The 22,180-nt window shown below is 41.5% G+C and overlaps 4 protein-coding genes across 12 annotated transcripts in view; 1 reads left to right on the forward strand and 3 right to left on the reverse strand.

Moving 5' to 3' along the window:
- Nucleotides 1-8,127, reverse strand: part of LOC124309054 (uncharacterized) — a 58,051-nt gene extending 49,924 nt beyond the window's left edge. For 4 of the 5 annotated variants that reach the window (XM_046772293.1, XM_046772290.1, XM_046772292.1 and 1 more), the window contains exons 1-2: nucleotides 8,003-8,127; nucleotides 3,718-3,908 (exon numbers count right to left, since the gene is read on the reverse strand). The gene's annotated coding sequence lies outside the window, so the exon portion shown is untranslated. The remainder of the gene's footprint in view (nucleotides 1-3,717; nucleotides 3,909-8,002) is intronic. The other variant, XM_046772288.1, reaches the window with a different exon arrangement.
- On the reverse strand, nucleotides 1,191-22,097 carry LOC124309058 (vacuolar protein sorting-associated protein 18 homolog). Of its 4 annotated transcripts, XR_006909162.1 has the most exons (20): nucleotides 21,857-22,073; nucleotides 21,651-21,758; nucleotides 21,312-21,495; nucleotides 21,074-21,231; nucleotides 20,310-20,486; nucleotides 20,176-20,223; nucleotides 19,854-20,043; nucleotides 19,434-19,771; nucleotides 19,245-19,361; nucleotides 19,063-19,175; nucleotides 18,882-18,993; nucleotides 18,632-18,814; nucleotides 18,250-18,567; nucleotides 18,050-18,185; nucleotides 17,743-17,964; nucleotides 17,524-17,675; nucleotides 17,332-17,429; nucleotides 16,924-17,235; nucleotides 16,553-16,807; nucleotides 1,191-1,201 (listed from the first exon to the last, which is right to left on the reverse strand). XR_006909162.1 is itself a non-coding variant. In XM_046772297.1 (19 exons), the coding sequence occupies exons 2-19, from the start codon at nucleotides 21,729-21,731 to the stop codon at nucleotides 16,744-16,746; spliced, it is 3,003 nt and encodes a 1,000-aa protein (XP_046628253.1). In that variant the 5' UTR covers nucleotides 21,732-21,758; nucleotides 21,998-22,097; the 3' UTR covers nucleotides 16,535-16,743. The 4 variants fall into 4 exon arrangements, 3 of the variants coding, with proteins under 3 accessions (XP_046628253.1, XP_046628252.1, XP_046628254.1); XM_046772297.1 differs by lacking the exon at nucleotides 1,191-1,201 and having other exon boundaries at nucleotides 16,535-16,807; nucleotides 21,998-22,097; XM_046772296.1 differs by lacking the exon at nucleotides 1,191-1,201 and having other exon boundaries at nucleotides 16,535-16,807.
- LOC124309065 (uncharacterized) lies at nucleotides 8,200-14,625 on the reverse strand. Its single transcript, XM_046772312.1, has 7 exons — nucleotides 14,519-14,625; nucleotides 12,193-12,299; nucleotides 11,661-12,091; nucleotides 11,289-11,524; nucleotides 11,087-11,193; nucleotides 9,001-9,155; nucleotides 8,200-8,631 (listed from the first exon to the last, which is right to left on the reverse strand). Exons 3-6 carry the CDS (start codon nucleotides 12,064-12,066, stop codon nucleotides 9,074-9,076), a joined length of 831 nt encoding a protein of 276 aa, XP_046628268.1. The 5' UTR covers nucleotides 12,067-12,091; nucleotides 12,193-12,299; nucleotides 14,519-14,625; the 3' UTR covers nucleotides 8,200-8,631; nucleotides 9,001-9,073.
- On the forward strand, nucleotides 13,670-16,673 carry LOC124309063 (DNA-3-methyladenine glycosylase-like). Of its 2 annotated transcripts, none has more exons than XM_046772309.1 (6): nucleotides 13,670-13,907; nucleotides 14,143-14,342; nucleotides 14,552-14,675; nucleotides 14,750-14,941; nucleotides 15,029-15,238; nucleotides 15,809-16,673. In XM_046772309.1, the coding sequence occupies exons 2-6, from the start codon at nucleotides 14,280-14,282 to the stop codon at nucleotides 16,225-16,227; spliced, it is 1,008 nt and encodes a 335-aa protein (XP_046628265.1). In that variant the 5' UTR covers nucleotides 13,670-13,907; nucleotides 14,143-14,279; the 3' UTR covers nucleotides 16,228-16,673. The 2 variants fall into 2 exon arrangements, with proteins under 2 accessions (XP_046628265.1, XP_046628266.1); XM_046772310.1 differs by having other exon boundaries at nucleotides 14,166-14,342.
- Nucleotides 22,098-22,180: the final 83 nt, after the last annotated feature.

Here is a 22,180-nt window from a genome sequence, read left to right on the forward strand (position 1 = left end):
ATGGCGATAAATAGAGAAAACACCGTTCCACTTTACCGATCTTCGAACGGATGAAACGTTAAAGAATCCCGCATAATCCCGGCTTCGTAATTTTCCTTCGTTTCAACTTTAGTCGAATCGTCAATATTATTATACCTGGGACATTTCTTCTTGTTCAAGGCTCGCTGAGGACTTCCACCGGGATGTGGCAGAGATTCGTTGCAGGTGCATTCGCCCCTGCGTTTTTTCGCCGGGTCGCATTTGCACGGCATTTTTGACGCAACGTTTGATAGCTGGTGATTTTATTTTTTTTTCCCCCCCTCTCGTTTTTCCTTATGCTTTCTTGTCTTTTACTTCAAACCACGCAGCGAAAAAATAATTCTTTCATCGTCGGATCTTCCTCAACACCTGCGAAAGAATTTTTAAGACACCGAGAAGGAGAAAAATGTATCTGATAATTTGACGTTTTTTATTTTTGATGGGTAAAAAACGCGAGAATACCGCGACGGAAAAAGTAACCAACGCGATCTGCACTTTGTCTCTGCCGACTTCAGACTGGTGAACTTCCCTCGTGAAGTTGGACTCGCGAAGTCGATTCGTTCAATGGTCCGTAACGATTTTCACTTCCAAAATGCAGCGACTTGGGTCATCGACGCGACGGTTAAGTAATAAACGAAGATCCAAGACGCCTGGAGACGTTTTCCGCTCTCAATCAATTCCATCAAAGTTGACTTACTAAATTGGAGATTGGAGTTGAATTTTCCGTGAAAGCGCAGCCGGCTCTTTTTCCCAGTTGCAACTTTACCCTCTGCAACAGTAGCGGAGGCAGAAACTTTTCTCGTCATTTTCTTTCTCTCACACCGATAACGAAAAATCGTTGGGGTGATGTTGGGGTTGTTCACGACGATGGTGACGATGATTAAATCGAACGCGGTGACGCACAAATCTAACCGATGAACGGTCTCGGGATAGAAGGGGATGTGTGTTTTCCTTCTTCCTTTACGCGTAACGGCATATATGTATAGGGTAGGTACACCTAAGAAGTGTAACAAATGCGAGGAATCGAAGTGGCTCGTTTCTCCTGGATTTTCCGGCCTCTCTCGCCCTCTTTCCCTGCTTGCCCGATCCTCGACTCAGACGCGAGGAATTCCGTCGTCTCCCTTTCATCGCTCAACTCCGTCAAGTTTCTTTCTCTTTCTCTCCGTCCCTCTCACGACCCTCTCTCGATGCCACCGACGTATACATACGTACACCCTCGTCTCTTTTGTCTGTCTCTCTATGAGAAAAATCTATTAGCCCGAAAGAATACCGGCTTGCGAAAATTTATGAAGCCATAAACCTGCGGGAACTCTCGTCCTCGTACTTCTCGATCGCGTGGCAAACGACGACGAAGACGACGACGAAGGCCGCCATGCCACTCGAAGAGATCTACCAGCACAGGAGTCTCTTTGTAACACCTTACACCCTCTCTCAGATCTCGTTTCTCAACGTCAACGCTCCTTTTTTATACCACATCAGCGCGAAACCGCGTATTAAGTTCTGTTTTATCGATGGATTTATACGCTAGTGTTAGACCGATGGTCGGTAAAACAGAATCCGAAATGATTCATCATCGCGAATCGTACCTTAGTTGTTATATATATAATCAAATCAATTTACTTCGAATCAAATCCTTCCATTGGTGACGTACACCGTACTTTTCAACGCGGTTAGGTTCAAATTTGTGGAAGTGAGACACAAGGGAACGAAATAAGGGATCTTGCGTCTAACCGCGAAGGGAGAATGAAGGGCAAATCCGTACGGCAAATAACAATAATTCTCCACGCATTTAATCGTTACCCCGGGCGATTATTAGCCGCAGGTTTTTACGGTGGGGTTTCACTCTCGTCGTCTCGGTGAAACCTTTCAGCGATAGTAACAAGCATTGCCTTCTCTACAGGACCCTTAACGCTCCTGATTTATTCGATCGAGATTTTCGAGTTGTGGGAAAGCGATTTTTCTATCTGTGGATAAATTTTAACGAAGTTGTCGTCAATACGAGCAATAATAAGCTTCCGTAAAATTCGCAATAATTCTTGTCCAGCTCCAAGAGAGATTAGAAAAGTTGTCAAGCCTCGCATCTGTGCGCAGAAACTTATATTACACGTTTGTAACTTATTCACCTTCGGTCTTTGCACGAATTCGCGATCCAGTTTTTTTAATTTATTCGCTTATACATACACCGCAATATATTCAGATCGTCGAAACTTTACTGCGAATAGAGCAAGTTTACTCGAATGGAAGCGAAGAATGAAAGGAGCGGGTAAGAGAGAAGAATCGACAGCAGCAGTAGCTAGTCGTCGTCTTCTTTCCATCGACACGTGGATTCCGGGATGAAAAGGCGATCATGAAATATGTAGAAAGTTCGCCGAGTTGTTTCATTCGAAACGGTATATCTTCCCCGATTTTATAGACCTCTCTTTCTATGTATTTTTCTTTCTCTCGACGCAACGTACAGCGAGAATAAGAACGTGTAAAACGAGTGTATTAATTTTGATTCGCAACCTTTTTCCTCCGCAGTTCTTCTTCCTCCTCATCTCCCCCACCCCCGTTTTCAATTTGTTTCACTTCCTGCCCGCCCACGAAAAAGAGGAATTAATTGATACGCGAAAAAGAGCGAGACGACGACGAAGAAATTACATGTTATTAGTAAGGCGGGGGATTCGCAAGCCTTGAGGATAAAATTCGCAGGAGAAAAGCGTCCGGAAGTTTCCGGCGTGGCTCCGCAACGGCGGCGAGTTCCTAATTATCGCAAAGCAGATTTCATTAGGCGGCTCATTTAAAATGTAATTTCTCGGCGATCGCTCTTCGCCTTCTTCGCCTTCTAGCTCATTTTCTCTTCATCTCGTCCTTAACCCTTATATATTATATACACCTGATACCTACGTAACCTTCGTTATACCCAAAGTCGAGTTAATTCAATCGTAGCGACTCCTTTGACGAAAATTTGTCGAAATTTTATAAGAAGAAAATCGTATTGTTTATACACGCGGTTGTTTGTTTTATGAAAATACTCGTTAAAGTAACGAAAAACATTTCAAATATTGTAGGATCGAGAATAATTATTTGTATCAAAATTTAAAAAGAAGAGCTAGATCTCGATCAATGTAGAAAAAATTCTCCAACAACGGATACGTGTAGGAGAGGTGTTTGAACAATGTTGTAGAAAACCTCTAATTGCTTCTTCGTTTGTTTTCAATAAGGCAGTCTTAGCAAAGTGGAAAAGTCGAAAGCAAAGACATTCGAGGCCGCCACGTTCTCTTCATCAACATTATTCAACGCTTTTTAAACATTTTTTCACCAACTATCGTCTTTGACGATAAAAGAAAAGTATTGGTTTCGGTCGTAAATCACTTCAAGTTTTCTAAAATATGAAAAACAGGCTTTCGGAAAAATGTCAGTCCGTTCCTCTGTCCAAAAAAACTCTCACAACGATCTCGGAAACGGCTGTACGAAAAAATTCCGCACTTACAGAATTTCACAACGAAATGACGGGCGTGAAAAATTGCCACGTCCCGTTTAATTCCAACTTCCGTTTCAGCCAGAAATAAATCAAACAAACGATCACGGTTTTTTCCCCGCTTTACGCATATCTATTTTCCGAAAAATATGTAAATCGTTTCCGTTTTTCGGAAATTTCCTTCCTTTCAATTCGTCACGCGATCGTTTTAAACAAGTAAAACGAAGCTCGGTACCGACCTGTTCTGCTGTTCGTCGACAGTGGCGTGTACGAGGAGAGTCGCTTTCTGGGCGAAGCAGGAGCGGTGATTATCGCCCCGGATCGGCGCTCACCGTTTCTCCAGCCAATCTCCGTTGGCTGGCAGATTTTCGCCGCCCCGACAGCCAACCTCCGTTATCACCTTCGGCCTTCGCATGCCAGGCGGAGAATCCTGATGGACACATAAATAGGGTATGATTTTATGCAAGATCAAACAATACCAGTCATACTTTTATACAACAATTCGTTTTACCCATTTATAAAGAAGTGCGAAACAAAGTTTATCCTTGTTATTACCGTTGGACGGAAACTACGCGAAAATTTTTTTCAAAACCGGCAGGTAACCGACGGACGAGAACGGGCTTTTCACGCTATGCGTCAAACTTTTAATTTTTTCATTTTACTCGCTTTGTTTTTTTCGAAACGCTCTCCTTGACGTCAAACGTTGGTCGGTTTCGCATGGAATTTCCCGTATATGTATACGTACGCGTAATACGTACGACGGAATATCACAGCTTTATAAAAATATCATCCCGTTATTATCGTCTCTACCACACCCCATAATTTAATTTAATTTATTATTTATCTTTCCCGGATGCCATTTTCCTCTCTTCCGCTTCACCGCCTTCAAGACAACAAATAATACTTTATATCCTATTTACAACACCCTAGCCAATACAACCCTTCCACCCTCCCTCCCTTCCTTCCTTCCTTCCTTCCTTCCTTCCTTCCTTCCTCACTTCCGTCGTCGGGACTCGGGTATATGTACCTACTCGTACATGGATGTATGTATGTATGTATGTACCTATAAGAACTGCGTACAGCATAGCGGACCGTATACTTTATTGCACATAATACGCGATAGAGTGAAACGCGATGACGAAATGGGGTTTGCCTGGTTTTTACCTGTTGAAGCTGCGCGCAGGAACGCAACAATAATAATAACAACAATAACAACAATTTCAAAGACTAAGCTGGAACAAGTCGTCCTTGTTACGTTTTTTTCTTTTTTTTATTGTCGCCCTATTCTAATTTTCGTATTATTCATGTATACTATCGGAAAGTTCTTAAAAATGTCATTTTTGAATTTCGACTCTCTCACTCTCCCCAATCGACTCCAAATAATTCAAAATTAATTCTCCAAGTTTTTGCCGGAATTTTTATCTCAACTCTAACATCTGCCTGTAAAAGGGTTCATTTTTCCATTCAACCCTTTTCGTAACAATATTAAGTAACTTTGGGGTTGTTTGTTCGCCATACTGTATCCGTCGTTTTGAATTTCGAAATTTCGAATTCAGGTACGCAATCAACGACCCAAGAAACACCGCTGTATCAAATTTCAACTCACTTACAGGTAGGGGTTAGAGTTGAGATAAAAATCTGAATGAATATGGGAATTGTTTTTGAATTATTTAGAGCCGATTTGGGGGATCGAGGCATTAGAAATTCAAAAATGACCTTTTTAAGGACCACCCTAAATTTTACACAATACATAATTGCCCTTCAATTTCCAATATAAACATTCCGCGTGTAAATTTTTTTTTCAATTCCGTTCGGATCTGTGGATAGAATGCGAAACGGCGACAATAAATAAAATGACGGAAGTAAAGAGTCTTTAATTGCAGAATTGCCATCAACGAGCAGACAAAAAAAAAAAAAAAACCAAGCAGGAAAAATATAAAAACGGGGATGGAATGAATTGTTATTTACGGAGATATTATAACGGACCTGTATTTTATTTTTTTTTTTCCACATTAAATTTCTTCCTTGTCTTCGATAATTCGTTGGCATCGTCGAGATTCTTTCTTACGTTCGCTGTATCTTATCGAAATAATCAGATAATGGCAAAAACTGGGAGAACGGAGTCCGGCTGACGGTGAAAACGCGTGAAGAGCAACAGCGAGATGACGAGAGAGGGGGAGAGGGAGAGAGAGAGAGAGAGAGAGTTGCGAGAGGGTCGAGGGGTCGAAAACAAGGAGGATCAATACCACCGTCGTCGGCGGCTGAGCAAACTTTCTGCTTCCTCTCCTCGTCTCTCTTTTCTCCGATTCCTTATAACATATACACACGATCAATTATTACACAGACGTAGGGCGGGATGAATTTTCATTTTTCCACGTCGTACGATCGCGTGAAAATATTTTCTCATTTTTTATACTACAAAGAATTTTTTGTGCAACCGCGGTAAATTTTACGCGTTGCTTACTTATAATAATTATACTCGCATCTGCGTGTTTTAATGCTTCGGGAGATGAAAAAGGTTGTAATCGAAGAGCTGGAGGATTATGCGATAAGCATCGGACTAATAAATAAATTTTGAAAAAAGTTTGATATTTGAAAGTTCGAAAAAAAAATTTTTGTTCACAAATATCGGCACAGATTTCTCTATGTTACCGCTGAAAAAAGAAAAAAAATTCCGCGCATCTCAGACTTAAGAAAAAAAAAAACATTTGTTCCGTCACACAAAACAGCCATCGAAGGATTTAAGTATAATCCCAATTTTCAAATTCCCAAAAACAACCTGTTTTTCCGAAATTTCAACGTCGTCGAGGCGGTATTAGAAATTTTTTGTCATCCCTGCGGCCCTTTCGCGAGAGCTTATATCTTGGTGAGAAAAAGTGCAAGAATCTCATAGTAGAGCGAAATCTAATTGTAAAAGAAACGCCCTTTTCCGTATCGTTCCAACAGGTATGTACGTGTACAAAATACACACGGAATAGAAATTTGTTGTTTGATTGTATAAATTGCTAAAATTAACAGGACGAGCGATGACAATCAGGGATTCGTTTGCTTTGCCATCGTTGAAATTTGTGCAGCTGCGTAGAATCTTGCGCAAAATTATCGGAAGGGTGCGCGAATAATTTTAACGTGACGTACATACGTATACGTACATACATATATATATATACACACACACACACACACACACACAGCTAATCTACTCTCTTCTCCGCCTGCTTGCTGAGTGCAACGGCGGTCCAAGTTTGCCTTATAAATTATGTCACTTCGTGCAGCAAAAGATCAAGGCGACGAAGACGACGACGAAGACGAGACGAGAGGTGGATAATTGATTAATTTAATTACGCGGAGTAAAATGCGTATATGTATATAATACTTATTATATGTTGTCATAAATTATCGAATAATTCTTTGCGCGCACGTGATGAGAAAATATTTGTTCCGAAATTAGGTGACAAAATGAAAGAATCATGGCTTCAGAGAGATTTAATTTAATCGTAAGATAGAAAAAATGAATCGATAAATTGTAATGAGGAAAAAAAAAACCGCAAGTACGAAATCTCGTTTCCAACATTCCCGAATATTATTTTCCACAAATTTTGCATTCACAGGCAAGAAATTGTTCGCGCAATTTGCAGAAGAAAAAAAAAAAAAAAACTGCGGTAGTAATTTAAAATACGGCGACAATATATGTATAATATTATATATGCCTCGAAATTTTTCGTACTTGAAGTATAAATATGAATAACTAAATTTAACATCCGCGATAATTTTTTACTCACGACTCGTAGAACAGTTTTTATCGGTCGAAATTGTTTTACCCTTGTCAAATAACGAAGCGGAGTTTTAACTTGTAATTTTGAGCGATAAATATATGTGTATAAAAATATTATTTTTATCCTTCGCGTGAATAAAAATACAATATTCGTAACGGGAGAAAATTCTATCAAAAATTTAAATCAAGTAAATTACGTATTTCTTTTTTTTTCGCAATTTTTTTACATACATATGTATATATTTAGCGAAAAAAGAAAACGATTTGAGTTTAGTATATTCTATAGCTCTAATTAGGCTGCAGAGTTTGTAATGTTATTTGTAATGATGGATTTTTCGTGAGGATGAAGTTAATAACGTTACTGTAACGATGCATGTTTAGGTGAAAATCGTTACTTCGCGCCTTTAAGAATATCTGAAATTTTGGTGAAACACGATAAATAAGATTATACTCATATTTTACAAAGCTAATTCGTTAAAAGTCATTCTAAAATTGCGCACCAATGATTTTTTTCCCGATATTTTGTCATCGTTATTGGAAGTAAAAAAAAAAAAAACTATTCATTAAGCAACTCTAGATTCACCTGAAATTTAGTAAACCTTTGATACAGCATTAAAAGACTTAAGATTTTGTAAATTCAATTTCTTCAATTATCCCAAAGGTGCAGGTTGGTAATTTTTGTTTGTAAACGCTGCTAACTTCAGCCTAATTAACTCTAAAAATTATCAGATGTTGCGTAAAACAAAACTTACGTTCTCGGGGATGAAAAACGTGGCGGAAAAAGTTGCGAATAATCTCGGGGCCTGTATCCTGCAGAAAGTGGCGATCAAAGTAGCGGTAGAAGTGTGATATAATCCTTATTATCCTTATCCAGAGTGGCACTACCACCACCACCACCACCACCACCACCACGACCACCACCACCACCAACACCACCAACCACCACCACCACCAACACCACCAGCACTACACGAAACTAAAATAGACGAGGAGAATCATCGTCGTCTAAAATTACTTTCGGTATAAGTGTTGTTGTTGTTACTATTATTGTTGTTGTTATTATTATTATTCGTATTATTCATTGCACTTGCACCCTGCACAGAAACCGCTCTGCCGCACCACAAATTCGATTATAATATATATTAGAACGATACAGATTTGTTTTTACCACTTCGGCGAGATGATAATAACGCGTGAAAGATTTGCGGGTTAAAAAAATTAAAAAAATTTCCAGTCCTTTGTCATCGCAGTTTAAATACGACGCAACGATCCGCACCGACTGTGCAAATATCTATAAAAAAAAAATTACAGAACGTTATACTTTCGTCTTTGCTGTTCTCATTTTCACACTTAGTTTCTTCATCTTCTTCCTAATTCCTTCCTGTTGTTGTTGTTTGTTTTTGTTTTTCATACGTGAAAAATTTATTCATAAGCGATGTTTCATTTTCGTTTGATCGTGTTTTGTTTCGAACGAACAGACGGTTAAAAAACGAAACTGCGCAAGTGAGAGAGTGAAAGAGATAAAATTTTAGAACATTAAAATGCGAAGCGCTAAAACGCGTGATTTACAGAGAAGGAGACAAGAAATAAAAAAAAACCAAAAAACAAAAGTGGATAGAATTTTAAAAAGGGAACGTGGCAATCGGATTGAAAAACTTCGATCCTAACCTTGTTGCCATGCCATGCACAATAGAGTGCGACCGTTTCGTACTCGCATACGAGTTTCTACGCTTTTGAAAAACAATTTTACCTCTCTCACTCTCCGCGTCTCCTCGGCTCAAATACCTAATCATCCATCATCCGTCTCCTCCTCCTCTTCCTCGTCATTCTACAATAAGAATGATGCCGCGGAGCATCGGCATCGAATCTCCATCCTCAAATCGGCATTTCGTACAAGTTTCCGCGCTGTATTGCCAACAAGCAAACGACAACAATTTCGGTTAATTTCAGACCTATTCAAACCTTCACTCGCGCACAGGTTCAATCAATCGATCTATCCATCTGTCCGACAATTCTATGTCTATCTACCTGTTATTCTCATCAATTCTTCTCGCATCGCAGGCGATAATCAACAGGAGTCCCGACGACATATCCACGCGTGAAAACTTACGAGTATGCAATTTTTGATCACAATTATCGATCGTACGTACGTACATACGTACGTACACCTTCCACTCACGATAATATCTCCGAAAATCGCGAGGGTGGGACGACGCGATACTGGCGAGATGTACGGATGGCTGGGGATGAGGTGATGATCAGCCGTCTGAAGTTGGCAACGAGACGATGCGATCGGCCGCGGACACGCGGAAATCGGAATCGACGCGTTGGGAATTCTTCGTGTTCCGAAAGCGCGAAGAGCACGCGGATGCAAGATGGCGCCGATTGGGGGTAGGGGGATGTTTTTCTCTTGACCAGGTGCGTCGAGTGACGTCAGCAGTCCCGAAAACAAAAGAGAAACGAGCCCAACGGATTCACGCTGCGCCTTTTTCGAGCCGCGACTCGCGTCCTGGCACCAGATCAACCATCCTCCGCGTTGCTGCCGCCGCTGAGGGTTGCGTATCTACGCGATTTCCACCGCCCGACGACCCGCCCGACATCTCGCCTCCGGCCCCTAAACTAGGCCGAGAACATGGCCGCCACGAGCCCCGCGTCAATAATTTTCACCTGTCCGACAGCCTGTCACTTGTCACACTGCACTTCGGACTCCCTGGCTGTCGCTTCCAGCAAGTCGCACACGCGGCGATTATTTGGCCTCCGATTGGCCTAGTTTTCGGCCTCGGCCGCGGTTTTCACCCTTTCCGTCCTTGCTTTCCTTCCGCACAGCTAGCGTCCCGAGGTCGGGGGTTGAATTGGGGCAGAGCGAGGTGGGCCTCTGTTGACCAGTCGCGCGACTCGCGGATTGATCGACACGCGCGACGATATGCCAAGTTTCGATCTCGGTTTGAACGCGGGAACCCCTTTCGCGATACCTCGTAATTATTTCACGAACGTATGGAATTACTAGAACGATGGGGTGCGATTTTGTACGCGGACAGTTGCGAACGCCTCATAATATCCTTCCTCGGCGACTGCGCGCGGCACACTGTCAGTTGACACCTTTCCCACGCATGAGCCAACTTTTTCGCACACGGAAACTGACGAGGGTCGACGAAATTTTGCGAGAAATACATGTGGGGTGGAAAGCGGAGCTTTCTGTACTCACCCTCTGATATCGCTGCCGGCAAACCCGGCTCAAGTTGAATCTCCGTCTGCGGCCGGTTCGAGACTCGCGGATTTACGGATGACTCGCTTGTGGCGCCATCTCGTGTCGAAACTACGTGTATGCGTGCGCTGCGCCTGATTTTGGCAACCGGAAACGCATACGTGCGATAGGATTTTGTAATCGCGGACGACGATGGTCGTTTGATTTTATTCAAAATTACGCCTGTGAGTGGGAACCGGAATTGCATATATGTCAGCGGAATTATCTGATCATCGGATTCAACGTTGATTTTACGATAGAATTAGATTCCGTTTTCCTAGGACGCCTAGAAGAACGAGGTTTGAACCGTATCAATTTAAATTTCATTACTTATGAAAAGAGGATAACCGCGAAGTTGCTATCTACATTTTTTTCCCAATATTAATGATCTGGTCGAATAAAAATCATTGCTTCACATCTGATCGGAGATCATGGAATCTCGTTGAAGCACTATCAGTTGTCTTCGCATGGGTGGATTTTGCTAATTTATATTCTTATTTAAATCAAGTTTATAATGGAATCAAATAATAATCATTCGCTTCCTTGATCCACTTGCTTGAGCAATAAAAATAAATAATAGTTCTTTTCTTACGGATCTAGATCTGGAGTTGTAGGATGATAATTTTGGTAATTCCAATCAGTATTCCCGCCACCTTCTTCTCCTACTGAATACTCCATCTCTAAGTCTTCGATGGGTTCCTAAGAATGCCAAGAAATTGGAATAGAAAAAATTCAAAAATATGCGGTAAACGACTTTCTAATTTTTTCATCTCAATATTATCTGTTTTTCGGACCTCGGGCTGGAGCATCGGCTCAATTCTCAACCGACGCAGCTCGTTTTCAAACTGCTGTTTCCGTTGCCAGTGTTCCTCGTTACTGCGATATTTCCGCAGCCAAAAGGCAAGGTAGCCAACAGGATCGGCTGGTTTTTTATTCGCTATATCTCTCAAAGCGTGTGTCAAGGGCTTCTTGAAGTGTCTACGCAGCCAACGACCGTCGTGTGAAAGCGGTAATTCCTCACTTTCGGTTGCTGTAACGGTGTAATCGAAGAAGTATTCATATTCATGATCGCTCAAGTTTGTAAGATTCCCCGAATTTTTCCCGCCTAGCTTGAGACACAATAATAACGCCTTTAATAATTAAAAACAAACACTATATTTTCTCACCAGAGATGCTCAAGCAGCTCGGAAGGCTTTCGACAATTCCTTTTTCGTCTGCATCGAGTCCGTCAGCTTCCCCAGCATCATCATCGTCTTCCCCGTTATGTCCTCGATGCTTATTGGATTTTCCTCCGGAGAATTTTCCCCTCCGAGATTTCCATTCTGTTTTCATTTTCCTTTTCATCTTAGCGTCGGAGTCGTCTTTCTTTCTTCCATAACGTTGATACGCATCCAGCTGCGAAGAAAAATCGAGACCTCCATCACCCTCGGTTTTTCTCACTTTGCCAAGGAGGGCTGCTTTTCCGTCTTTGGACTCAGTCCGCAATTTTCCTCCTTCGACAGTCGCCGAATTTTTCAAATCTCCATCGGCATCAGCCTGCTTTGCATTTGGCAAAAGCGACAACGATGACATCAACAATTCCTTCAGGCTTTCGACGCTGGAGTAAAAATGATGACCGATGAAATGCTCAAGGAGTAAAAGAATTAACAATGGCATTTCAGTTCCGAGTAATTAATCATAAAAATTTCCTTCAAATACCTCACGTCCCCGTGAACTCTGGCTCGCGTTTTACCAACTTTCTCCACGACGACATTGAGAGGATTTCTTAACCTGGAGTTGGTTTCCACATGATTTTTCGGATGCTCCTGCGCCCGGGGAGTATTAATTTTAGCTGCCATGCCAGTAGGAAAAATTGACGAATACTTTTATTTAAACGATTCTCATTAAATAATTTGAAATACTCGTATCCTTCTAGATTTATCTTTCACTAATTCTTGTATCACCACGGTAAAAAAAAAAAATTCAACGACGATCTGTCAAGTTTAATCGAGTTTCAGGAGCATAATAATGCAGACCGTATGATTTTGACGTAACCTTCCCTATAATGTCATTCGTGTCAACTTTGGTAAAGTGAAACCGAATTGTAGACTTGAAGTGAGATGCGTAAGAAGTATTCTGATAATAACTCAGTGGTATAGTTGATCGAAAATAATGATAATAATGATACATGCCTGCATATTTTAAAATTGGACTAATATTAATTCACACAGAGCTTGAAATAACGTAATAATTAATTAAAAGCTTGAAAATGTGATAAAAATGGACAGTGACATAAAATACCAAATTTATTTTACGAACCTCGGCTGCCGTTTTTCCGACGATTTGCAATAAAATAAAAAAAAAAACAGAACTTTGGAATAAAATAATAATAATTGTGCTGTTCCATTTCTTATCCTTAGTCAATATTTGAGTTAACTTATGTGAAGTTGGTAACCATGAATTATATTATAGATATGTAATTGAAACATTTGGTCATCGCCTCGCTTATGTTCGAGATTAATATTATCATATTTTGACGTTTGTGATCACAAGAGACGTACAAATATCGTTGAATTCATTGCATGATCAAAAAAAAATAAAAATTATCATCATGTTGCTGCAAAAATTTGTGATCAATTCGCGAAATGTCAGAACAAGAAGTTTGAGACTTATCGGTAAGTTGCATTTACTCCACAAATCTACGAACTTAATCAAAATATTGAAGACTCAAGATTTCAGTAGTTGTAGGATCATTTTTCGTAGCACAAATTACGTCAAGTGTATCACATTAAATATTAGTATTAGTAGTTTTAAAACTCCGAACCCATATTACGAAACTGCAGATTACAAAATTCAAGTTGCTTTCCAAGGATCGTTAATAATTTTTATATTCCCAATCGAAATAAACTATCCCTTTACTCAGTAACAAGAAGTATTTCATTGCGTTAGTTTTGATATGTCTTTATTTTTTTTTTTTTTGCTCAAATCTTTCAAACTGTTATAACCAGACTTGCATCGCGCTATGCGCCTGATGCGCTTGTACAAGGCAACTCAACATACACGGCAGCATATTCGATAGGCTGAAACCTCTGGCACAGGCGTTCATCATACATATAGTGTGCATACCAATAGGTCCAATGCACCCTGGTGCACCTGCGCTAATTCAATTAATTTCCGCTAATAGGATCAGCACTTGCTACTGCACCGGCTCCACTTCCATGTGCACCTGTTTCCATGCACCTGTAGAATAGTACAAATTCCGCGAATACGCCTAGCGGTAAAGACCCCAACTATTTCATTCATTCTTTCGTTCGTCCGCACCACAGACGAAAAATTGATAGTAGAAAACAGAGGGCAATGAATCGTGGTTAGGGTTGTAACAATAAAGAGCATGAGAACTGTCGGATGAGAATTTTTATATTACCAAGAAAGAGGTTAGAATACGTTAGGCGATAAACACAATATAGAAATTTATGCGAGTTTTCAATTTTTTTTTGGTTACCCGACTTTTACCCTTAGAAGTAATAATATGAACGATAATAAGAAAAATATATAATATCAAATAAAAACGGCTCGAACCCGAAGACAGAGAAAAAAAATAAAAAAACATCAGTTCCTCTCCTTCTCTTTTAACTGAAAATTGATCGTTTCAAAACTACCATATTACAGATTCATGTCGCCTCGTCTTTCAGAGGTGTGCTACTGGTTTATCCTCAAGTCAGGAAGCTGCGGTTATAGACTCTGGTGATACCAATTGCTCGTCAGCGAATTCAAATCAGTCAATATTATCATCTGGTACAAGCGACATGACTCCAAAAAAAATTAGACTCGCCACCAAAGTTCAGAATCTCGTGAGAAATAGAAAACAGGTGACTGTCCGCATAAACTACTCAATTTTCTACAGTATTAATCGCATTGCGACAGGCTATACCTGCTTATGTATCTTCGCCATTCAAATTTTGACCACAAAATGTGCGAATTAAAATTTTTTTAGTCAATATTTGCGCTCAAGTGTTACGTTGGAAAATAACAATGACATAAATACCTCAGATCTGGCTCTGACTTCACGGTTTTGTAGCTTGAAGCAGAAAATGGCATAGCACTGGAGTCTGATGTACCCAAGGCTGCATCTAAGACGAGCACTACGATGGAAATAGCAAAGGGAAAGGCGAAGTTAAACTTGGGAAGCCTGCTGCCTAAAGGTAGTGAGGAAAAAGAAATTGTTAACATAAAATCAGTCAATTATTCCTCGATGTTTACCATAATTTCGCTATAGGAACGGAGCCTGATAAACTAAAATCTAATAAACGTCCGCTGCGGGCAGTCGTGGATATGGAAATGATGAAAAGTGAACTGAAGCAGCGTCAAGATCCACCCACAACTCCGGAGGAACAGCTTTTGTCCGCCAACCGACTTGGTTTCGAATTTTTCGACGTCCCAAGTGAGACGCTGGCGAAAAATCTTCTAGGTATTACATAATTACCCCAATAATTGTTACCAGGCAATAATTTAGCATGCTAATCCCCCCTGTCGGGTAACTATTTGTCCGACGCAGGGAAGATTCTGGTGAGACGACTGGAGAACGGCACCATTTTGAAGGGCAAAATAGTCGAGACCGAGGCGTATCTTGGTGGCGAAGACCGGGCGTCGCAGACCTACAGGAACAAAATCACCCCCCGTAACGTCCCCATGTACATGCCACCCGGAACGATTTACGTCTATCTGACGTACGGCATGTATCACTGCTTCAACATATCCTCCAAAGGTGAGTTGCTGCATCCTGCCACAGCACCAGGGGCCTCGGTTTTCATCAGAGCGCTGGAGCCGATTATTGGCCACAGCTACATGGAACTGTTGCGCAATACGCAGCTCAGCAAGGGATCCAAAGAGAAGGTGATGACGCAGAAGTTAAGAATTTTGAAGGCGCACCAGCTCTGTAACGGGCCCGCGAAACTCTGCACCGCGCTCGAGATCGACAAAGAAGCCTTCAATGAAAAAGACATCACAAAATGTTCGAGCCTGTGGGTCGAGAACGACGAGTTGAATAACGATACTTCCCTTACCGTCATATCCGCGCCTCGCATCGGTATCGAGTCTGCGGAGTCAGAGGGGGCCGCAAAGCCCCTTCGGTTTTACATATTCAATAACGCTAGCGTTAGCCGCAGAAATTTCGTGTGCGAAAACTGGTTCTGATCATAAGCTGAGGAACGAATATAACGACTTTTTAGAGTTCTTGTAAATTCCAGTAGATGATCAGCGTGTAGTGAGTTTAAGCGCAATCCATTTCACCCTGTATCTGGTCTCGATCACGCGATTGACCGTATCCTCGTTCCAGGTGACGGAAGCGGCGTGCTAATCAGAGCGCTGGCGCCTATCGAGGGAATGGACCAGATGGCAGAGTTTAGAAATTTGCCACTACCAGGTTCGAAGTCGAAGCAAGGCGTCGACAGGGCAAAAAAATTGGCAAAGAACTTCAAAGTTCACGAGCTCAGCAATGGTCCGTCAAAATTTTGCATAGCGTTCGCGCTCAGTAGAGATCACACAAAGTATTCAGCATGCGAATGGCGAGGGCTGTGGATCGAAGATGGCGAAGAAAACGAAGGTGATGGCGTCATCGAAATAGTAAAGTGCCCGAGAATCGGTATCGACAGCGCTGGTCCCGAGTGGGCAATGAAACCTCTGAGATTTTACGTGCTCGGCGATCGGTCTGTTAGCAAAGTAGATAAAAAAATTGAAGCAGAACTCAGAATGTAGTTTCTAGTGGCAAGATTATTTATTCTTTTTGTACTACTCAGAATCGCCCACCAATTCCGTCGCGCGCGTCAATTATTCGGAATCTCGACACTGATTATAGGTGTAATACTATTATTATGTAATAATTTGCGGCCGATGGTAATTCCCGCACTCTGTTAAATCCCATGCCCGCATACGCCAAAACAGTATTACCTTTTTTTGAGGCAAATTTCCGTCAAATGCATATGTGTAAATGATAAACTAATATTTGTGATAAATGTCGTATGTTTTATAAAAAAATATTGTTTTTGGATTCATTTTTAGGCTCTTGTCTTTACGTCCCTACTGGGATCTTTATTGCTGCTGTGAACAATCCTATACAAATAACAAGCCAGTGATCAGAAGCTTTGTTGTTCAAATACACTGACCTGCTCTTCATTTCGATTCCAATCTCGCTTCGGAGTATTTAAAAAATCATTTCCGCTAGTTGTTGTAGAGAATCAAGAATACGACTCCTTTGATTATCCACAGTGTCATTCAGTCCCACTCTTTCATCACTCTCTCGTAATCTTCCTCCTCGATGAACGGCTTGTCTATCGATCTGTAAAAAACAGCACAACTCAATACTGAGATTCCGACTATCCTGACATTCTTCAAAGAATTCGTTGCACCAGAATGGCATATCAAATTCAGATATCAAATTAAGCCAGCACTAACTCGATCATCAGCTCTCCGCAGTAGATGCACTCGGAAGCGATAAGATCGTCGATGTCAGCTTTGATCTGATCTTTGGTGGACAGGGAAACTGAGCCGATGGAATTTGTGTCCTCCGCTTTCCCAGAAACGGTGGTTAACTGACGCTGGAGATCGGCGAGCTTCGTTCTCTGCTCCATGGAGAGCATGGGAATGAGGGCGGCGACAAGACAATCGCTGTGGAATCTGTGGCCACAGGGAAATACATAAAACGACCTGAGCAGCAGCTGAACATCGCAAGTGTTGCAGGTGTCCTTGGCCGGGATGAAAATGCATCTGAAATTTAAGAAGCGGATCAGCAACTTGCTCTTCCAGATTTTTTCAGGTAGCAAAAAGACTCTGTCTTCGCTTTCGGGACAAAAATAGATGTACCTGTTTCTAAACGACTGTATATCTTTCCTGATCAGCTCCGCTGCCTTGGTCCCCTCTTCCATCTCCTCCTTGAGATCTTGGATGTGTTGATTATACTCCTAATTATGATTATTAAAGGCGTGTTAATCTCGAACCGTTAGCTTTGATTGCTCTGATCAAGCATCGCGTTTCTTCTTTTTTTCCTTTTTTTACCTGTAAAGAGTTGCAGATGGCATCTTTGAAATGATCGATGGTTACGAAATCCGAGAAAAACGGAAGAATGTCTTCGATTCTGACCAAATCGCACTGCTGCAGAAACTCCATTGCCTGTTTGATATCATCCCGCTCTCTCACCACATGCTCAGCTGCGAAAAACATTCAATCGTAACCTCGAAGGTGGGATTTATACTCTCTCGACCGAGTCGCACTCACCTATTTTTAGCCAAAGCTTCTTCCTTAGCTCGTCGTCGTTCTGCGAAGGCATAGAGGCGATCTGCTTGGCCAAATCGACGCTTATTGTCAACGCCAAGTCAACCGCTGCCGTCCAGAGCCCAAGCAGCGCCGATAGCTGGACACAAGCCTTGGTTAGTTTCACCTCCTGACAGAGCCGCAGTGCAAAATGAACGTCGTACGGAACCATGCCGATATCTTGACCTTGTTTTTTTTTTTTTTTTTGAAAATGGAACAAGTATAAGGTTAGTGATTTCTAATCATCCGTGACAAAGGATCGAATATCCACCTTGGGAACTGATGTATCGTAGCACCTCGTCTGGCTTGTAGCGTGTGTACAGAGACAGAAGGTAATTGTGTATCGCCTGCTCCTGGCATCCTTGTTTGTAGATGCAGAATTCCAGGTAGCGAATCACTTCCTGGGCCTGAAACATGCCGATTAAGTTGTTTTGCACCCTTTGTTAGTCCTTTACGGTTTTCTATTCTTACGTGTTTCTCGTCGTTGTTGCAGGAGACCAGAGCAGGCAGAAGCTTGGACGGCTTGAGCATCGAGCCTTGAGAGATGAGCGCGAGTGCAGTGGGTTTCGGAAGCTCCTGCAAGAGCGTGCCTGCGAATTGATAGAACAATTCTCTGTTCCCCTGACTTTTCAGAACGTTCAGAGCCTCCATGTAGTTGTTTTTGTACAGATGCTGGCGTATTACTTCCTCGTAGTTGCGGTGCATTATCGTCAGGCGAATCAAGTTCTCCTTGTCTCCGTGGCTCGCCATCAAGTCGTATATCGAGCTTTTGTGCATTCGAATGCACTCCTGTGGAAAACGAATACGATAACAAAAAATCGCTCGAAAATTATTATCACTCGTATAATCTCACCTCAACTTTCGGTATTGCCAAAAAGCTATCAAACTGTTTCTGCAGTTCTTGATATCGCGGATTATGGAGATGCGAAGTGTGGTCGCCTCTCAGAGCACCCATTTGGTTCATGAATAGTTCCACAACCCAGATGACTATCATTGTCACCTGAGTTTTATCCTGCGGTTTGAGTCCCTCTAATTTCTGCAAAAATCGATAATGAGCCCAGAATTTCTCACCAAGCTGTCCAATGATCCTAGAAAAGCCTTGCCTTTTTCAGAAACGTTTTCAATGCCTCGATTTGCCACTCCTGCAAAAATTTTAATGACACCTCCTCGAACGACGAGTGCGTGTCGGCGTAAATGATCGCGCTCCGATCGTATCTGAAATCGAGATCAGATTAGCAATCTTTAATGGAGGGCGTGATGAGTTGCTTCGAATTATATACGTACTCCTTGTTTCCAAATAACATTTCCGCCTGTTTTACGAGCACGTGATCGATGTGCGCCGGGTTATCCTTACAGTATTTCTTGGCCAGATCGAATTCACCCTTGTCAACGTAAATCTGTGGAAATCAAGAAGCGATTTAATATGGGCAAAAACATCGTCCTGATGGCAAAGAGAAGCGCGTTACCTGCCAAACGTTCCTGTCCTCCTTGGTGACTTTGTATTTGAAGACAGCGCGTTCGCTAAAGGCCCATATAGAGCCTGTCATGGGATCCTTAGTTATGTTGACGAGCTTGCCGAATGCCTGCGAAAGGGATAAAAAAAAAGTTTCAACAATTAAGCAGAAGCACGTCGATAGGAGAAAAGAAACTCATACATCGTTGTAGATGTCCTCAAAGATCAGCTCTTGGTTGAGAAGGCAAAGTCCCTTGACGCGGTCCGAGTACAAAAGCAGCGTATGAAATTCGGTCAGCACAAACGATAGCGGCCTTTCCGACGAATGCGAAATGTTTCCACCAATCAGACTCGTTTCCGGACACGTTATCACCTTTTTATTCACCAACACGTTTTTCGGGTCGACGTTGGGATCTATCTGAGCGTATACTATACCAGTTTCAGTCAACCAGCCAAAAGACTTTGGCAGCTGTTTGGGTTCCGAGTAATAGAACTGCATTTTTGAATAAGGCAGGGTGCTGTCCAACTGATTGAATCTCTCTGTGGAATAAATGCAAATGAATTCGATGTTGCTAGATTATAGTCTTATTCTGCGGATTGACTATGATGCGGCAAATGTTACCCTTGGCGTTTAAATATCTGTTGAAAATCTGCTGAAGCAGCGGCTTCTCGTCCAAAGTAGTGACAGAGCCAATGTACTGGTAAATCCTGATCAGAGTTGTAACCACCACTACGTATCTGTCACTGTTTCCCAATCTATGAAACTCCAGACCTGTGATGGGCGGCTTACTCTCCTCGCCTATGTCGAATACCTGAATAAAAGAACGGCAAACTGTGCAACGTAGAAGTGGAATTGCCAGTCCATTTCAAGCTTACGACTGATTGAAATAACTTTGTAAAAAACATGGTACAGAGTTAGATTTTTGTTATTTTCTTATACTCACGAGTCCGTCTACCTCTTTACTGCCGTAGAGAGGCAGATAATTGGGAAGCTTAGAAACGAATACCAGTGATTATCGCTTCTGCTTTCATTTTCGAATACCGTCAAAAGTGCGTACTTGGTTTTACCTCGACTTACCTGCCTCCAATACTGCTCCAGGCTCGTGTTAAATATCTTGTCACCATCAAGCGCGATTTCAGTCTCAAAAATCAGCCCCTTTGACGTTCCGAGCAGTATAGGACCCGAGGTGGTCTCTGAAGTGTTGGCGAAATTCCATCCTACAGCAGTGATCTCGTGACCTCTGAATTTTCCAGCCTGAAAGTTAGAATCGCAGGTTTAATTCTGACTCAAGAAATCGATAATCGATGGTTTTTAAGTTTTCAAATCTTCAAACCAAAGACTGGTGTTAGATATGAAAATAGCAGTAATAAAATAACTGAACTCTTTGTAATTAATACTAGCAATATTATTGAATTTAATCTTATCAATTCTATCTAATTTAGTATTCAAGAGATTGAATAGAAATAACCCGATTAATGTGATACATACTGACTTTTGTAAGCATTTGGCCAGTTTAATTATACAATTCCTTTGTATAAAGAATAATATTAATATTGATTCAGTTCATATTATTGTCAAAAAACTATTTTCTAAGTATAAATAAAATACTGAGTGCTTATTTTATAATTTGTAAAATTCATTATGTTATTGATATGCTTAAATTGTTAGATGATTATAACCAGTCAGACATTTTAGATGCGCACATTGATTTCCTTTATTTTGTGAATTGTTAATTGATTTGCTCGTGTTCTCGCACTAATACATCAAGTAATGTACCGAAGGCTACGCCTGTATAAGTTTAATAAAATAAAATGTTTCTAGTAGGTACGAACTTGCCTTACCTGCTTAAGTTTTGTCGTTTTTCTGTGTAGATAAAAGAGCTCTGCAGGCGGAGTGTCCCCTTTGCTAGGAACCATTGCGAGTAGCAGATGATATCCAAGGGGATCCAGAAAAAGACCGGACAATTTCATGTTCGCCGAGTACTTTGAGATGTCGATGTCTGATCGAAACGAAAGTTAAGTTTTAAATCAAAATTCGCGGTAGATTGGAACTGAATATCAATTTTTCAAGTCAAGATACCCTCAGGTTTGTCTGGGTGCTTCATGTCTATGCGTAATAGAACGTTGTTGGCCATGGCGATGACAATCAAGTTGCTGCTGACTGCGAGATGCGTGATATCGTCCGAGGGCAAGAAATTCACCTTCTGTTTGGTGAATATGGGACCATCATCCCGAAGCTTCATGTGAATGAATCCAGTCGTGCTCTAAGAAAAAGAACTCTCTATTTGGTAAATTTATCGGTAATCATCTCTGCCAAAGAGTTTTAATAATAGAAATCAATCTTCGTAGTCGGAGTCCATTGAAAATATTTGTCCAGTTTGTTACATGTTCTATTCCCAGCGGATGAAATAACACTCACGATATCAGGCCTGATAGACGGAGCCACAGGATGTTTTGACCTCTGAGAATCTTGCTCGTACTGATCGAATATAGATGTCATTTTCAGGCTTCACGAATCTCCGATTGTCTGTGCATTTAATCAAAGGTTAAGTACATGCAATGGCAGAATCGGATGTATGAGTATAAGAATGCTTCAAACGTCAAATTGACAGTTGTCAAACAAACCCGTTTCAGAACTAGAATAAACGTCGAAGTAGTTCCAGTGAATTCGAACGTGAATAACAGAAGGTAATAAAGATATCAGAAATTCGTAAGAAATTTGGTTGCTCTGATTTTTCTACATAAGTACGTTCCACAGAGACTGACAGTTCGAGAGGTTAGGAAATTAGCAGACGAAACTCCTCCCGCCGTCGTTGCTCAAAGCTCCCGATTCGGCCATAGGTTGTAGACGAGTGAGAGTCGTCTGGCGGCCGGATAGAGATCCCGGTCGTCGGCAGCGGTACCTGGCGGGCAGAGAAAGAGTATCCATAGATATTTGAGTGCCTAAGA

Source organism: Neodiprion virginianus, chromosome 7, assembly GCF_021901495.1.
Source record: "Neodiprion virginianus isolate iyNeoVirg1 chromosome 7, iyNeoVirg1.1, whole genome shotgun sequence".
NCBI classification, from domain to species: Eukaryota; Metazoa; Arthropoda; class Insecta; order Hymenoptera; family Diprionidae; genus Neodiprion; species Neodiprion virginianus.

Excerpts from the sequence above, each read along its gene's own strand:
- LOC124309065 (XM_046772312.1), bottom strand. The coding sequence starts at position 12,066 with ATGTCATCGTTGTCGCTTTTGCCAAATGCAAAGCAGGCTGATGCCGAT. Across the intron at positions 11,525-11,660 it reads GAGCTGCTTGAGCATCTCTG|CAACCGAAAGTGAGGAATTA; the intron begins GTGAGAAAATAT and ends ACACCGTTACAG. Across the intron at positions 11,194-11,288 it reads AGCCGATGCTCCAGCCCGAG|GAACCCATCGAAGACTTAGA; the intron begins GTCCGAAAAACA and ends TGGCATTCTTAG.
- LOC124309063 (XM_046772309.1), top strand. The coding sequence starts at position 14,280 with ATGACTCCAAAAAAAATTAGACTCGCCACCAAAGTTCAGAATCTCGTG. Across the intron at positions 14,942-15,028 it reads GCTGGCGAAAAATCTTCTAG|GGAAGATTCTGGTGAGACGA; the intron begins GTATTACATAAT and ends TGTCCGACGCAG. Across the intron at positions 15,239-15,808 it reads CTTCAACATATCCTCCAAAG|GTGACGGAAGCGGCGTGCTA; the intron begins GTGAGTTGCTGC and ends TCCTCGTTCCAG.
- LOC124309058 (XM_046772297.1), bottom strand. The coding sequence starts at position 21,731 with ATGACATCTATATTCGATCAGTACGAGCAAGATTCTCAGAGGTCAAAA. Across the intron at positions 20,487-21,073 it reads AAACGACAAAACTTAAGCAG|GCTGGAAAATTCAGAGGTCA; the intron begins GTAAGGCAAGTT and ends TCTAACTTTCAG. Across the intron at positions 17,676-17,742 it reads GAAGCTTTGGCTAAAAATAG|CTGAGCATGTGGTGAGAGAG; the intron begins GTGAGTGCGACT and ends TGTTTTTCGCAG.